The sequence below is a fragment of the Vigna umbellata genome, chromosome 1, assembly GCF_029865625.1.
Source record: "Vigna umbellata cultivar VRB3 chromosome 1, Vumbellata_1.0, whole genome shotgun sequence".
Taxonomy (NCBI): Eukaryota; Viridiplantae; Streptophyta; class Magnoliopsida; order Fabales; family Fabaceae; genus Vigna; species Vigna umbellata.
Window position 1 is genome coordinate 6,527,312 of NC_142165.1, and position 14,513 is coordinate 6,541,824.

The window sequence follows — 14,513 nt, forward strand, 5'->3', positions numbered from 1 at the left end:
AGAATGGAATAATATTCTTGATATATAAATGATTTCAAATTTATTATTGATCCCTTGTTTAATATTTAAAAAGCTTTACTTTTAATAATTAAATTATGAATTTAAATTCATTAATTGTCAACACAGTAATCTCAATTTCAAAAGCTGTCATTTCTAATATTTCTTCCATTTTGATAATTCTCACATATTACTATTTTGTTTTTTGAATTGCACGTTTATTTACACTATTTTTAGTCCATCCTATTTCATTTAACTTTGTTCTTTTACTTAAATTTGATTCAGGTTACGAAACATGTTTGCTATCCAAATCAGCATTTGAAAAGTTATTTCAATCTCTATTTTTTTTTTCAATGAAAATAATAATCATTTCATCAGTACTGTTCAATCATTTGATAATTATGTTACTCCCAATTATGTAATTTCTTGTTGCATAATCGTTTCACAACTAAATGATTAGATATGATATTTTAAATGATTACAGAGATAAATATTTTAAATAAAAAACATTAATAAATAATTAAAAACACACATTTTAAACTATATCATTCATGAGCTAACTTCATGTTAATGAATGCATACTTAATTTTCTTATGTCAATCTTTTATTGTTTAACATGTGCTTTTAATTAATGGGAAAATAGTCCCTAAACTGATATTCAATGTAGTATATATATATATACTAATTTGTTACTTTTTATTTTAACGATAGTTATGTTTAATGTAATCTTTTATAACATAATATTAGTGCGTATAAAAATAAAAATTAAATTAGAATCCATATTAAGTGTTTGAGAAATGTTTTTATCCTCGTTGCAGTGGCAGTAGCACCTGCAATGTAACACAAAAGAAACCTATAAACCGAAAAAAAAAAAAAAAAAATCCACACTCGTGGACGCAAAATCCAGATTCAAGCAAAATGGCACACAACACTCACAATCATTAGCAGCAGTTTTTGAATCCCACGGAACCTTGTCGTTGTTGTTGTTGTATGGGAGCAATTTCAATTGCCCGTGTTCAGATTTTACTCCTTCTCGAATTGAATCTAGCTTCTGCTGTTATCACGTTCCCATCAAAATATTTCCTTCAAATTCTTCAATCGCAAGCCACTCACAACCCCCCACCAACTTTCTCTCCGACCCTTTTCCGAAGTCGGAGAAAAGTTTTGTTTTTTTTCCTCAGATCTCAGGTTTCCCCTTCACGGGTCATTCCAAAAACCAAAACCCCATATGTGAGTTTCACAGGGATCTGGGAACAATAAAGCGGGCGATGTTAGGTGCGGTGCAGTTGGGTTTGTTAGCGGCGTGCGTGGTTCTTTTTGTGCCTATGGGTATGGCGGGGTGGCACTTGAGTCGCAACAAGGTTCTCTTCTTCAGTGGCGCACTTTTCATCACTCTCGCTGTTGGGGTTCACCTCACACCTTATTTCCCTTCGGTTTCTGATTTCGTCACATCGGTTTCCTCTTCTTCTGTTAATGTTGTAGTGGACGATCGCGATTCCTGTGTTTCGTTGCTTCATGAAATTGTCTGGGAGGTGAGGCCGAGGGTGTTTGACTTTGACCCTATGAATAACAATTCAGTGAACTACGAAAAGTCTTGGTCTTGGAAGAGATCGGGTTCTGTGGAGTCCTGTGAGTTTCAGAGGCTTAATCGGCACGACGTTTCGGTTTTGCTTAATGGGTCTTGGGTCGTGGTGGCGGGGGATTCGCAAGCTCGAATCTTTGCGCTTTCGTTGTTGAGTTTAGTTCTGGACTCAGAAGGTATGGAATCTGTTAAAGGTTCTTTGTTCAAGCGGCATAGTGATTACCACACTGAGGTGGATGAGATGGGGATGATGTTGGATTTCATGTGGGCACCTTATGTCACCAATTTGACTAGTTTGGTTGCGGGGTTCAAGAGGAATCGTGTTTATCCTGATCTTTTGGTGATGGGTTCTGGTTTGTGGCACATGCTGCACATCACGAATGCTTCGGATTATGGTGTGTCTTTGGGGGTTTTGAGGAGTTCGGTGACTTCACTGTTGCCGGTGTCCTCCGAATTTGGCAATGATGAGTCTGTGGCGGTTAGATCGCCACACTTGTTTTGGCTGGGGATGCCAACTTTGGTGAACTCCATGTTGAATACAGCGGAGAAGAGGGAGAAGATGACTGATCTAGTGCGAGGAGAATATGAGAGAGAGGTTAAGAGAAGTGGCATGTTAAGGCAGTTTGAGGGTCCACTTCATCTACTGGATATTGGGTCATTGAGTTGGAATTGTGGGATCAGGTGTACAGATGATGGGATGCATTATGATGGGGTTGTTTATGAGGCTGGGGTTCATGTTATGTTGAATGCATTGCTTATTGAATCTCATCAGAAGATATGAAGTTTGTAGCATCGGTTTGGTTCCCCTCAGATGTGAGCACCTCAGCTCCCTCCTCATCGATGTATACGGTAGGACTCTCCGACGATTTTGATTAATAGAAGTTCAGTTCTTCCACCATAGCTTGCGATTTTTGCCTGGTTTCTTCTGAGGCATTAGATTCATTTAGTTTTAGAGTGATTATTATTGTTATAGTATACCACATTTGGATTTTTTTTTGTTTCTTTCTTTTTTTCTGTTTTACTGTATGCTAACAGCTCATGTATTAGTCACAAGAATTGGAAACTAAGTTTCTGTACAAACAGTTCACACATGCTTTTAACCAGAATTTAATTGTGATTCTTTTCTGTGTTGTTTATATGAATATCCTTTAGGCTTAACTAGAATGCAGTGACATGTTGATGTATAATGCTTTCCGTTTGTTTCTTTTGACTCATTTTTTAGATGTGTAATGGTGGAGCAGATTAGTTGATGATTGTTGAGAACAACCACGAAACCATTGTTTAATTTCTTCATGGATTGGTCTAATTAATAGGATTCCGTTTTATGTTTTTCCTTCTGTTGACATTAGTAGATCACCTCAGGTCTTAACAGGTCCGTGTTTCATTTGACACAAATTTAGATTGATGGTATCGATAGCATCAGTTCGAAGCTCTTTACCCTTTTGTTGCCTCAGTGTATAATTATCATCTGTCAAAATTAAAATTAAAACTCTAATGATCATTCATTTGTTTAAGGTCATACTACAAAAGGGTTCTATTATGCATTTTAAGGCAACTATGAAACCAACTAACCCGTTTAATACGAATAGGACTTTTAGATGGCTTAGGCCTGTCAACAGGGCGCAGAACGGTTTACTCAAATGTTGTTAAGGGGAAGGAAAACTAAAACATGAGTGGAGTTTGACGGCACCAGTTTTTGCATTCAGCTGTAGTCACGTCAACAGGGTTAAAAAGGGACATACACCAATGGTAAGTAGTTGTGAAAAACAAATCATTGAGAAAGTGACAATGGAAAATACATAAAAAAAAAGTATTTGACAAAAAAAGTCTCAAAAACTATGCGGTTACAGTAGAAATCAATTCAATGCAATTGGGGTTCAGTGACTAGTAAAATTTAAGACAACTTTTAAGGTAGCAGGATAACACGTCTTATGATAGCCTTACAAAATTTACATTGCAAGTGTTTTTTATGTTGACCAACAAGGAATGTATATATCTTTTTTTTTCATACAAAACTTCCTAACATAATAAACTAAAAGGTACAGCGTCCCATTGACAACCTTGCAAACCACCAAATCATCTGCTGCTATCTACACAGTCTTCTACAAAGCCAAAAGAATGAAAATGTAGAAAGAAAACTACTATAGGGGTAAAAAAAATTGTGGAAGGCGAACGGTCCCTTGAAACAAGATCACAATTCAATGAGCTTTCAATTTCAAGTCTCAAATTGCTTGCCTTCAAAGGTTTGTCCAAAGGTCCAATCCTTGGGAGCAACATTGTAAGATGTAAGAGTTTTGCCATCACTAGAAGTAACTTCGAATGAAAGAGGTTGATTCTGCAGCAATGCATTTACATGCCAAATTTGCCCCCAATTCCGACCCATGGGAAGCCAACCAGTTCTTGACCCTTTAACCTTCACAGCCACTATGTCTCCATGACCAGCAACATTGCTGATCAGCACCGAAATGAAGATTCCAGAACCAGTAACAGTAAATCGAATCCCTCCTTCCTTCCTACACTTTATCCTGCACCAAACCCATCAGAGCATTTAAAATAGAATTTTATTCAAATTTAATAACTTAAGCCTTCTGACCCGATGAAATGCAACACTTTGAAAATTTTAATTTGAATTAAACTTAAGCCTTCTGACCAAGACTGATTATGGCTAAGCTTAGCCACAAATAAAGAAGAACCAAATTTTCACAAACTCAAACTTCATTCTAAAAGTTTTGAATCCATTATTATTCTTTCTTCTTTTTTTGCAACGCATTATAATCTGCGACCCACATCATTAAAATCTGCGACCCACGTCACGATGGGTAGGCCATTTTTCCATCACTATCATCTAGGCAACTTTGTCACCACCATCATTTACTCAAGAGATATTGTGATTTCAAAGGAGCTGGGAAAAACATTAACAATACACTCTCTAATATATTTTTTATGCTTACACATTATCTAATATACTATTTTAAAGCATTCTTAAAATAGAGGCCCGACCTTTTGTCTGATGAGTAAACATTTTATGCTGTAATAAAAGAATTTCATCATCCGATCATAAATGGCTAATAATGATAAATTTGTTTTTCCACCACAAACTTAAGATTCATAACATCTATTTGACAGTGACATTGCATAAAAATTGAACCCATTAATAAATCTCGTTCTCGATTTTATAATTTTCAATAAAAACAAGTGTCTTGCCGGTCCTTGTCGTCAGTCGAAATTTGAAAAACTATTTCTATGATTAATTGAAAATTTATTGAAATTTCCCAACTCTAGTAGATTACACCAGTTTTTAATCAGTCGATTTAGAAGCTTTCACTAAATTCCATTTAGAAAGATCATACTACATAAACGATGTTAGAACACCTCGAGTGTAAATTTCAAAATTGTATGAAGATTAAAACCAAAAATAAACATCGGCATGCATAATTGATGTATAGAGTAATGATTTGAGAGAAATTTGGACTACCTGCGGTACTGTACGGGCATGTTGCCGGCTTTCCAAATGGCGATCTTCTCAAAGGATTCGATGGGGAGAACGAAGTGTTTGTTGGGAGGGTTACAGTGGCCACCGCCGTCGGAGGTGAATCCGTAGTTGGGGGCGCAGAAGTTCGTGGCCGTGACGATGATGGATGTGCCGGGAATGCACCACCGGTTGTCGTCCACGCAGCGCAGCTCGAAGCACGCGCCACAGATCTGGCCGCGCTCGAACAGCGTCTCGCTGAGGCCCACTGTGGCCATGCCGTAGCCGCCCTTGACGAGGTCACCATAGCCGCACGCACCTCCCACGGCGTCGCGGGGATCCGCTGCGACGTAGAAGGTGGCGTGCGCGGATCGCCACTCTGCGAACTCCGGCGAAGCCTGCAGAGAGGGAGGATAGTCGGAGGAAGAGGAGGAATAGTGAGAGGAAACGAGTGTAAGAAGAATGGAGAGTGTGGACAGTGCTGCGGCAACCGCGTACGGTGGTGACATTTCCGTGTGAAGACAGTGAAACCAAAGCAAAAAGATTGAGTGTGGGTTCCTTTATTTGCAACCGACGATACCACCACACTCACTCTACTTTCCCTTTCACTTTTCTTTTTCTTTATTTCATTTATTATATATATATATTTATAATTAAAATTGCTGTTTTTTTTTCTATTATTAATCACTTAATCATATTTCTTATACTTCACGGTAATTATTTGAAATCATTGTTGAAAATAATTTTCATATATAAGTGCCAGTAAAACTGGATTATATATATTTTGTTATAAACTTTAAGTGAATTAAGTTATAAAGACAGATCTCTAAAAAACACTAAAAACTGCTTAATCTAACTTTCAGTCTACTATTTCAGTGAGAGAAAATAATTGCAGATTTGACGATTAGGTATTTGTATAATTGCATATTCTGAACTGTTTAACGGAATAATAGCTTTTCTAATCAGTCAAAAGAAAGTAAACATTCATTATTACACGTTACGTGAAAAATCAAAACTAGTACAAACCAGTAACATAAAAAAAATCACAAGACATTTAACAGAAGAAAAAAAAAACATCACAGTTTAGTGATTTTAAAAATGTTCCTTATTCATAAAATATTGGTAACATGGGTTTAGCAAACGACAGTGATGGTATTCGTGTATGTTTAGAACTTTGGTTTGAAAGTGACCAATTCTATCAATGCATGATTGAAGTTCTGGAGAGAAAAAAAATTCATCTTTTTAATAATCAGTTACAAATATCAACTATATGTTTTGGAGTTACTGGAACACGTGTCTTAGCTTATCTTTTGTTACTCCTGTTATGTTACCTCACTAAAAAAGAATTTTAATATAGCTAATTTCGTTTGAATGTAAAATAATTATATGTAAAACTAAAAATGGATAAATAACTGTGTCAATCCTACTATTAATAAAAACAGTTTATTTTCTTAAAAGCTACAGTTTGTTTATATTGTCTCAATTATGCACCTAAAATTACAAATTGTACTTTTACTTACAAGTCTATTTTTGTATACTTTTCCAAATATTTATCTTAGCACCAATGTTTTTAAAACTCGACTTTGTCAAATATTATATATAGCAGTTAAATAGTAGTAAAAAATGCAATATCATGGTTTTATGATATTAAAAACTAAAATAAAACATGACTTTTCAGGTTTTTATATCAGTAAAATACAAATGTTATAAACTTAAATTAAAATTTATATGGTCTTTATCAATATTTATTATTAAAAGTTAACATATATTTTAGCTGATCTTTCTTTTTTAAGAAAAACATATTAAATATACTTTTAATTAAACTAATTCAGACAACTTTTTTTGCCCATTTTACCAATTTTATTTTTTGTTGATGTTTTTAAATTACTCTGTAATCTCTTAAAATTAATTATCTGTCATTAATTGACCTTTCAATATCACGTATCTGGTTGGATTCTCAAATTGAAAAACAAACGTGGTAGTATCCGTACAATATATTAAATGATCGAAAAATCAAGTGGTACTTGTTTTTCTTTTAAAAATTTTGAAAGCAGTGCTTTTTCAAATATTCAACGTGAAGAAAAAAATTATAACATATACTTAAAAAGTATATTGAGATTATTCATGGCATCGATCTAGAATTAACTTTAAATTAAAATTTGTATAGTATGCACAGAAGAAAGTTTAAAATAAAACACCGACCCTTTCCTGATATAAAGAATATAAGAATATCATAATGTTACACTATAATTTTATATACGGTTAATTATATTTTTATTTTAATGAATTTCAATTCCTCCAATAAAAAAACTTAACTCCTTCCAGCTCCCTAACTCCGTGAAGTCAGGAAGTTGTTCCTTCCAACACTCCCAAACTGCTCCTTGCACCTCTCCAAACAATTTTTAATTACAAAATCACTTTTTTTTACTTTAAATTTTTTATTTTTTTACCTTTTAATTTATGAAAACCCTAATCTTTATCTCTTATTTTCACTCTCATACGCACACCCCCTCCCAAACTCTCACTTTCTCTCTTTTTCTCTTTCTCTCAAGATCTATTTTTCCCAATCCATTCTTCACATCCGTTTTCACTTCTTTAATTTTTTTTCTTCTCCATTTTATGCCTTGGTCAAGTGTTACTTGTGCAGTGGTTCGGTGGTGCTGTGGTGGTTCGTTAGTGGTGCTTCGTTAGTGGTGCTTCGGTGCGTCTATTATGCAGTTTCCTCGGTTCAAACTAAATTTATTTCATTTGAATTTACTGGAATATAATTTGTGTGTTGTATGTTTGGCCTTTGTTCTTAGGTTGATGCATTTTCTGTGTTTTCTGTGTTTTCTATGGGTGCAGAGGAAATAAATCCAGACTCAACGGATATGGCAGATCTGTTTCTCCTTCAACGAATGTTCACATCCGTGTAATATTTTGTGACACATCCGTTACCTTCAACCACCACCAACCAGACAAAGTTTTCTCAGCAAACAAAATTAAAGGGAGAAGAAGATTAGGCGGAAGCAAAAGCAATGGCATCAGCAGCAGGGGTCAGCGAGACTGTTGGTCAATATGGGTAAGGTGGTTTGGGTCAATATTTTGTCGTGATGTTTTGTTTGAATCCCAACTCACTCTTTTAAAAGAAAAACACACTCGGGTTGAGTATCACTAGGAAAATAAGAAAAGAAAGAAGATCAAGGTTTCACCCTCTCGGGTTGGATCACATAGACCAGAGTCTTCTTCTCACTGATGCTACTAGATGGTTTCATATGTGCGCCATTGCTACTCCTTCGTTTCGCATAAGTGGATTGTTGCTCTTTCGTTTCACATGGGTGCTGCAGTGGAACTCTTTGCAACTTCTTCCATGATTGAAGCGGAAGTAGTGGACCTTTGGAAAGGTGCATTTACAGTGGTAGGGTAAAAAAATAAAAACAAAAATTAAATATTATAAAGGAAAAAAAACGGATAAGGAGATATTGGGAGCAGGAGGTGGTGGTGGAGGGAGCAACACCTGAGAATCAACAGGAGTTAAGGCCCATATTAGTTTTAACTACAAATAACGAAGAAGTAGGTCCCAGGTGTAAATTTATGGATGACAGCCCGACTACGGGGTCTGCTAAAAGATATTTGCTTAAAAAATGAATAAAGAAACTCCACTAACGAATAACAGATAAACAATTCAAATTATTCTCATTTTCTATATTTATCAAATTTCTGAAATATATTAATCAAATTTTTGAAAAATATATTTACTAAAATTTCATATCAAATATCAACTAAAACTAAAGATAAAACTAATTTAAAATATATAAATAGATACAAATTTTGTGTTAAACTTAAAATTTAATTTGTAATATCATATCAGAATTAATATTACAATTTGTCCTAATAAAATTTATTAAATATATTATTTAATTTCTTGTGATACTATTATGGAATTATTGATTAATATTTAGATTGGAGAATATATTACAAAACTTGCAATGAGATACTTTAAACTTAAGAAATAAGATGATGAATTGTTTATCCCATAAATATTTGTGAAAGGCTACCTAAGGTAGAGTGTAGATTTTGTTGATGATTAATTGGGGTTGTGATATATGATGAAAGGGGCAAGTATTTGACTAAGAAAGGTGAGTTGTGAGGAAGCAATAATGAAAAACGGTGATTGTATGAATGATGTGAGTTTAGTAATAATGTTGAGAATCTGATTTAACAATCCACTCGAAGATGCATTTTGAAGGCTACAGTTCCTTGCCACCTACAACACATGTCCCTTATAATCCTAGCTTTGCACTGTAATTGCGCTTTTCCATTCATATCACTCATCAAAAGGAAAAGGAAGAATAATAAAAGAGAATTCGAGAAGGCTGCCCAAAACATAGAGCTCTACGATGTGCATATCACAATATCTTTGAAATCAAATAGCACGCCTTATTTAAATACAGAACAACACCACTCTAAATTTCATATAAAAATATATAAAACAATTAGCAAATCACCTATTATTTCCAATTTCTACATTATAAAAACGTCTCATTTTAGGGAGACAAAACAATCGTCACTATTGTTCGAATTTATATCAATTTAGGTTTCATTCTTATATTTATCTTATTGTTGATTTCGTTTTAAATTATTATAATATTTTTAATTTATTAAATAATATACAAAAATTTATTAACTTTTCACTTATTCTTAATTTCGTAACTCATTTTTAATTAATTTTTATTTGATACTTTTATTTTATATTTATAAAATTAGAAATCCTTATTATATGAAATTGGAGTAAATGTTTATGTTGAATTCTTTATTGTGATTCTTTTTAAGTTGTTTGATTAATATTTCGAATGTTAAAGAGACAGTGTTAAATACGAGAAATGAGAGTCAACTTTTACTTAAAAAAAATAAAATACTCTAATTATCCCGTAGTCATCTTTATATTATATAGTTTTAATATATATATATATATATATATATATATATATATATATATATATGTTTATTATCATCAATTTTTTCATAAAATAATTATAAAAAAATTATTGCAAAAATACATGTATATAAAAAAAGGAAATATAAGGACGGTTTAATGATAAAGATAGGAAAAGGTGAAAGAGATTACAAATTCAATTCTTCCACCAACAATTTGAAAATATAAGATTGATTTAAAAAATGAGAAAATTTATGGATTTAATTTCTCTAATAACAAATATTAATACCTAAAATTGTCGATAAAACAAAAACATATTCAAAAACATAATAAAATAAAATAAAATAAAAAAGCAAAACAAAAGATACAACATAGAATTTTCAATTTTCGTCCACAATGACGTTGCTATGACACAGAAATAAATCTCACGAATTTTGAGATTTTATGATTTTTCGAAACGAGCGAGAGGTGAGTCAGACAATAAATGCAGTGGAAGATGTTAGAAATTACAATCCATTGCTTAACTACCCCGTATAGATTTGATAGTCAATGGCCCAATACAGCATTGCATATTTATCCATTTGTGACACACATAAAAGTTCTCATTTTCTTAAACCTTTTATCATTTCGATGTGGCACATCCACAATATGCCTGATAGGAAGTGATTCCAACAAAAGGGACAAATTACACTCACATTTTAAAGTATAATAAAATTTTATTCCTCAAAATTTCACGTTATATCCTCCGTAAACTTTATTTAATTGACATGACAACGTAACTTCATGAATCATTTTGGAGAATTCAGAGGTCCCATGATTTCTTGTTATACAGATATAAGAAATTAAAGTAATGCCATACAAAGAAAGAATATTTTATTCAACTTGAGGTTATGTAAGCGTAATTTAACCATTAACTATGACAAATATGAACAATTACACTAATAAGCGATACATAAGTATATATAACTTACACTTGAAAGACAATAACCATTGAAAAGAAGGTGAGAGGAAAAAAATTGAAGAACTACACAGGGCCTAACATGGCTTATAAAAAAGTGGGATAGAACAGAACCCCTAAAGACACAGACATGGAGAATCAACAATGCAGTAGAAATATCAAAAATTTCAGTTCCCTTTTCTTTCTTCTCGTACAGGGGTCATCCAGAAACAGAAACAGCTACATTATACCTGTAAAAGGGAAACTGCTCTGAAGAAAAGCCAGTGAGAGGGTACTATAAGGAAAGCTTGACACGTTGCTCTTCCCTCTCCTCGTCACAAACTGATGAGTATTTGTTTTCTCTCTCTGCCATGCACCTTTTGTATGGCACAAACCCTTTCCCACAGGTTTTAGCTCTCACTCTTAGCTCAAATATACCTGATGTTTCACTTGGTGCAGTGTTGTCTCCATCATTAACTGAACTAGTGTTTGAACCAGTCCATGATCCTTCCTTTTGAACCTCTTTATGTTCAAAATCTCCAAGATTAGAGTATAGGTGTTTCCCTTTTAGCTCCCTGTGCAGGGGCACAGATAGTGCGTTATGTGAAAAAGTCCACCTTGGAACAATACTTGCAGGACTTTCTGCAAGATCAGAACACCCGTTTTGAAGTTGCATAAGATATGTTGCAGCCGCAGGTATTGGTTTGAATGGCTCCGTTATTAGAGAAAAGGGTTTGCTTGTATCTGTTACAAGTAGAGTGGTCCCAAAAAGTTTGAGAGTACGACCACATGATTCCTCAGCTGCGTCATCTTTGGTAGAAACAGTTTCTTTGTGAAAAAGCTTCAGTTTCTGGATGATAAAATAAAGGGAGAGTTTAATTTTCATGTCAGTATAAAGAATTGTACTCTATCCACCAATCACTCTATGCAGTACATTTAAACTAAACTCTAAAATCATTTCCTTAAAAGTGTTCTCATGAAGATACTGCACGGAGATATAAGATTAGCCTGAAAAATTATTAGGATTTAGTAAGTACCACGAGATGTTGCTCGTCATGAGCTGAACTTGGTAGAGACCCTTCTTCCTCAAATGATGTTTTGGGTTGAGCTAGTGGAAATCTGTTTGTGAGGACACCACTAATGGATGAGACTGGTGACAAACTTCCAGTGGGTGTGTCTGAATCGGAGGAACCAAGGTTTTCGGAAATAACAGTAGATAACACCGACTTGGGAGAATTGTTTTCTTGACCAAAATCTGATGACTTGAGAGAAATAGACCTCAGAGGGTGTTCTGAATTGGAAATCTCTTTCTTTGGAATCTCAATCAGTTTACGAGGGTAAGGATGAATTGGCTTCCTTTTTGGTCGGGGAGGTGGAATTTCAATTGATTCCTCCAAGGCTGTGCTGTTCCCACTAGTCTCTCTAACAATCTGCATGAAATCAGAACAAATGAGTTAGAATTTTCTTAAACACCAAAAGTTATAACTTTTGCATCTCTTAAAGTCATAACATAACAACTCTAACTTATTATGACTCATGCTATATTTAACATATGGTAAATGATGGGTACTGGAATATAACAATAAACCTTAGAAAAAAACTTCTGAGCATGACTTCGAATCTGAACAGCAGTCTTTGTGCCAACATGTTCTGTGGTGAAAATAAAAGGATCCAAGAACTTAGACCAACCTTCTTGATTGATTCAGTGACTTGTATTATTCTTCTGCTAGAATCTTTATGGCATAATATATGGAAGTTCAGAATTAATTATACCTTCAATCCTTCGCCAGGCCCTGCCATATAGCTTTAAGGCTTCAAGGAACTTCTTGTGTTCTTCATCTGTCCACCTCTCCCTCTGCTTTGTGATTGTATACGGTTTCCTTACCTGTTGATGTACATATAAAATTGATTAAAACAAAGGTAACACTGTCACAGATGTGAAAATCAAATTTATAATGGCACAAAAACATAAGAAACAAAGGGACAACCTTCAAGGCATAGTCATTTCCACAAGAAAACTGATCATGTAGTGAAATATCAGCAACAGAATGCACACCGGGACTCAAACATATTTCATCTCCAATTGGAGGACCACCCCTTGATCTAGTAAATGCATTTTTGCCCTGCATCCAATCCAAAAAGCAAATAAGTATAATATAATAATCAAGAAGAAAAAGAAAATTTTCTCATAATGAAAAATTCAAGTAGAATTAAATAAAATCATGACCACCAGGGAATCATTCATCTCTTAGTGAAAAAAATATCAACCAACAATTCACAATTTCCATTAAATGAACCTTGCTTTTTTTTTTCTTTTTTTTTTAAAAGATCAGGAAAATTGTGCCTTTGCTGAAGATTAAATCAAACTGTTATCTAAACCAGAAACACTCAAAGGTTATTTTTTTCCAAAATTTATAAAATTAAAAACTACAAATATTTGGCATTTGAAAAGGAAAACCAAATCATAGTTCATAAAGTAGCCCTCTATCTTTTTCATTATTTAATTTGACTTTTTTTTTTAATCTTCAAAAAACAGAGCCAGACATGTCATACCCAAATGAAAAGACTTTTTGGCTGGAAATCCAGAACAAACCACAAAACATACAAGTACGACCTAAACCAACAACAATCTCATGTCCTTCAAAAACACTCAACACGGCATCAAACATTCTACATCAAAGAAAAAACAAAGAAGAAACTCATATTTACATACTTGTATCGCCATGTGCTGAATATCTTCTCCTTCCTACACGGTTGGCTCACAGAACACCAAAACAGTAAAACTTATCTTTATCGACAACTTTCTTAACAGCATGTAACACAAACAAACAAATCACCAAAGTCCACACTTCTCCCTCGACAACTCTGGAACCAAGAATTGGACTTCTCTCGGCACCAAACAAAAACACTGTTTCGTCTCTTTGTTTTATCCGACACTACAGTTTAAGCTCAAAATCGAAGAAACCCTTCTAAGATCCCGTGACCATGCACCGCAGAAACTCGATCATTCAAACTGAATCCACCTCGTGAATTGGCAACGATCACCCCAAAAACCTTTCCAAATCTCAAATTGAGAAGCAGCAACAACAGTGACTCAGATGTAATTAACTAAGAAATGGTCCACAGTTCTCAAATCAAGAAAACCCTCCGTGGGAAAAGGCTGGATGATAGAAGGTTTCTTTGTTGGAAAAACAAAATGATGGATGTTCAAACAAAACAGTTCCGAAAACAGAGGACACTCAGTCCACAAGAGTTTCTCTGAATCGTCATGGTTGGTGAAAAGGCTCAAAAGGGATGGAGAGAAACAGAGAGAAAAGAGGTTAAGGTTTGGTTTTTCAGAAGAAGATGAAAAATGGAGTGAAGGAGAATAACAGGGAAGAAGAGAGCAGATAGATATAAAAGCCAAGTGGGAAAGAGACTATTGTGAAGGAGAGAAAAATAAATGGAGCAACCACAGAGTGCCACGTCAGATGTTGAATTTTGTCTTGTAAGAGAGAAAAAGAATTTTTTTATTTATTTATTTTTTCTCCATCGAAATCTCGAGAACTCGATGCAATCTTGTGGCTCACGTCGAAAGAGGTCCTCCACACGTGGCGTTCCGCTGTCGCGTCTG

The 14,513-nt window shown here is 34.2% G+C and overlaps 3 protein-coding genes across 3 annotated transcripts; 1 reads left to right on the forward strand and 2 right to left on the reverse strand.

Annotated features, from left to right (window-relative positions):
• The first annotated feature begins 791 nt into the window (after window positions 1-791).
• LOC124839209 (Pmr5/Cas1p GDSL/SGNH-like acyl-esterase family protein) lies at window positions 792-2,699 on the forward strand. Its single transcript, XM_088092592.1, has one exon. It carries the CDS (start codon window positions 1,266-1,268, stop codon window positions 2,358-2,360), a length of 1,095 nt encoding a protein of 364 aa, XP_087948718.1. The 5' UTR covers window positions 792-1,265; the 3' UTR covers window positions 2,361-2,699.
• A 792-nt stretch (window positions 2,700-3,491) lies between these two features.
• On the reverse strand, window positions 3,492-5,648 carry EXPA13 (expansin A13). Its single transcript, XM_047314976.2, has 2 exons — window positions 5,055-5,648; window positions 3,492-4,104 (listed from the first exon to the last, which is right to left on the reverse strand). Exons 1-2 carry the CDS (start codon window positions 5,555-5,557, stop codon window positions 3,795-3,797), a joined length of 813 nt encoding a protein of 270 aa, XP_047170932.1. The 5' UTR covers window positions 5,558-5,648; the 3' UTR covers window positions 3,492-3,794.
• A 5,150-nt stretch (window positions 5,649-10,798) lies between these two features.
• On the reverse strand, window positions 10,799-14,282 carry RVE1 (Homeodomain-like superfamily protein). Its single transcript, XM_047314997.2, has 6 exons — window positions 13,614-14,282; window positions 12,889-13,023; window positions 12,674-12,785; window positions 12,489-12,550; window positions 11,938-12,330; window positions 10,799-11,750 (listed from the first exon to the last, which is right to left on the reverse strand). The coding sequence occupies exons 1-6, from the start codon at window positions 13,623-13,625 to the stop codon at window positions 11,196-11,198; spliced, it is 1,269 nt and encodes a 422-aa protein (XP_047170953.1). The 5' UTR covers window positions 13,626-14,282; the 3' UTR covers window positions 10,799-11,195.
• Window positions 14,283-14,513: the final 231 nt, after the last annotated feature.

Coding starts and splice junctions, on each gene's coding strand:
- LOC124839209 (XM_088092592.1), top strand. CDS start 1,266: ATGTTAGGTGCGGTGCAGTTGGGTTTGTTAGCGGCGTGCGTGGTTCTT.
- EXPA13 (XM_047314976.2), bottom strand. CDS start 5,557: ATGTCACCACCGTACGCGGTTGCCGCAGCACTGTCCACACTCTCCATT. Junction 4,105..5,054: donor ATGCCCGTACAGTACCGCAG/GTAGTCCAAATT, acceptor GGTTTGGTGCAG/GATAAAGTGTAGGAAGGAAG.
- RVE1 (XM_047314997.2), bottom strand. Junction 12,786..12,888: donor GAAATGACTATGCCTTGAAG/GTTGTCCCTTTG, acceptor GTACATCAACAG/GTAAGGAAACCGTATACAAT. Junction 11,751..11,937: donor ATGACGAGCAACATCTCGTG/GTACTTACTAAA, acceptor TTTATCATCCAG/AAACTGAAGCTTTTTCACAA.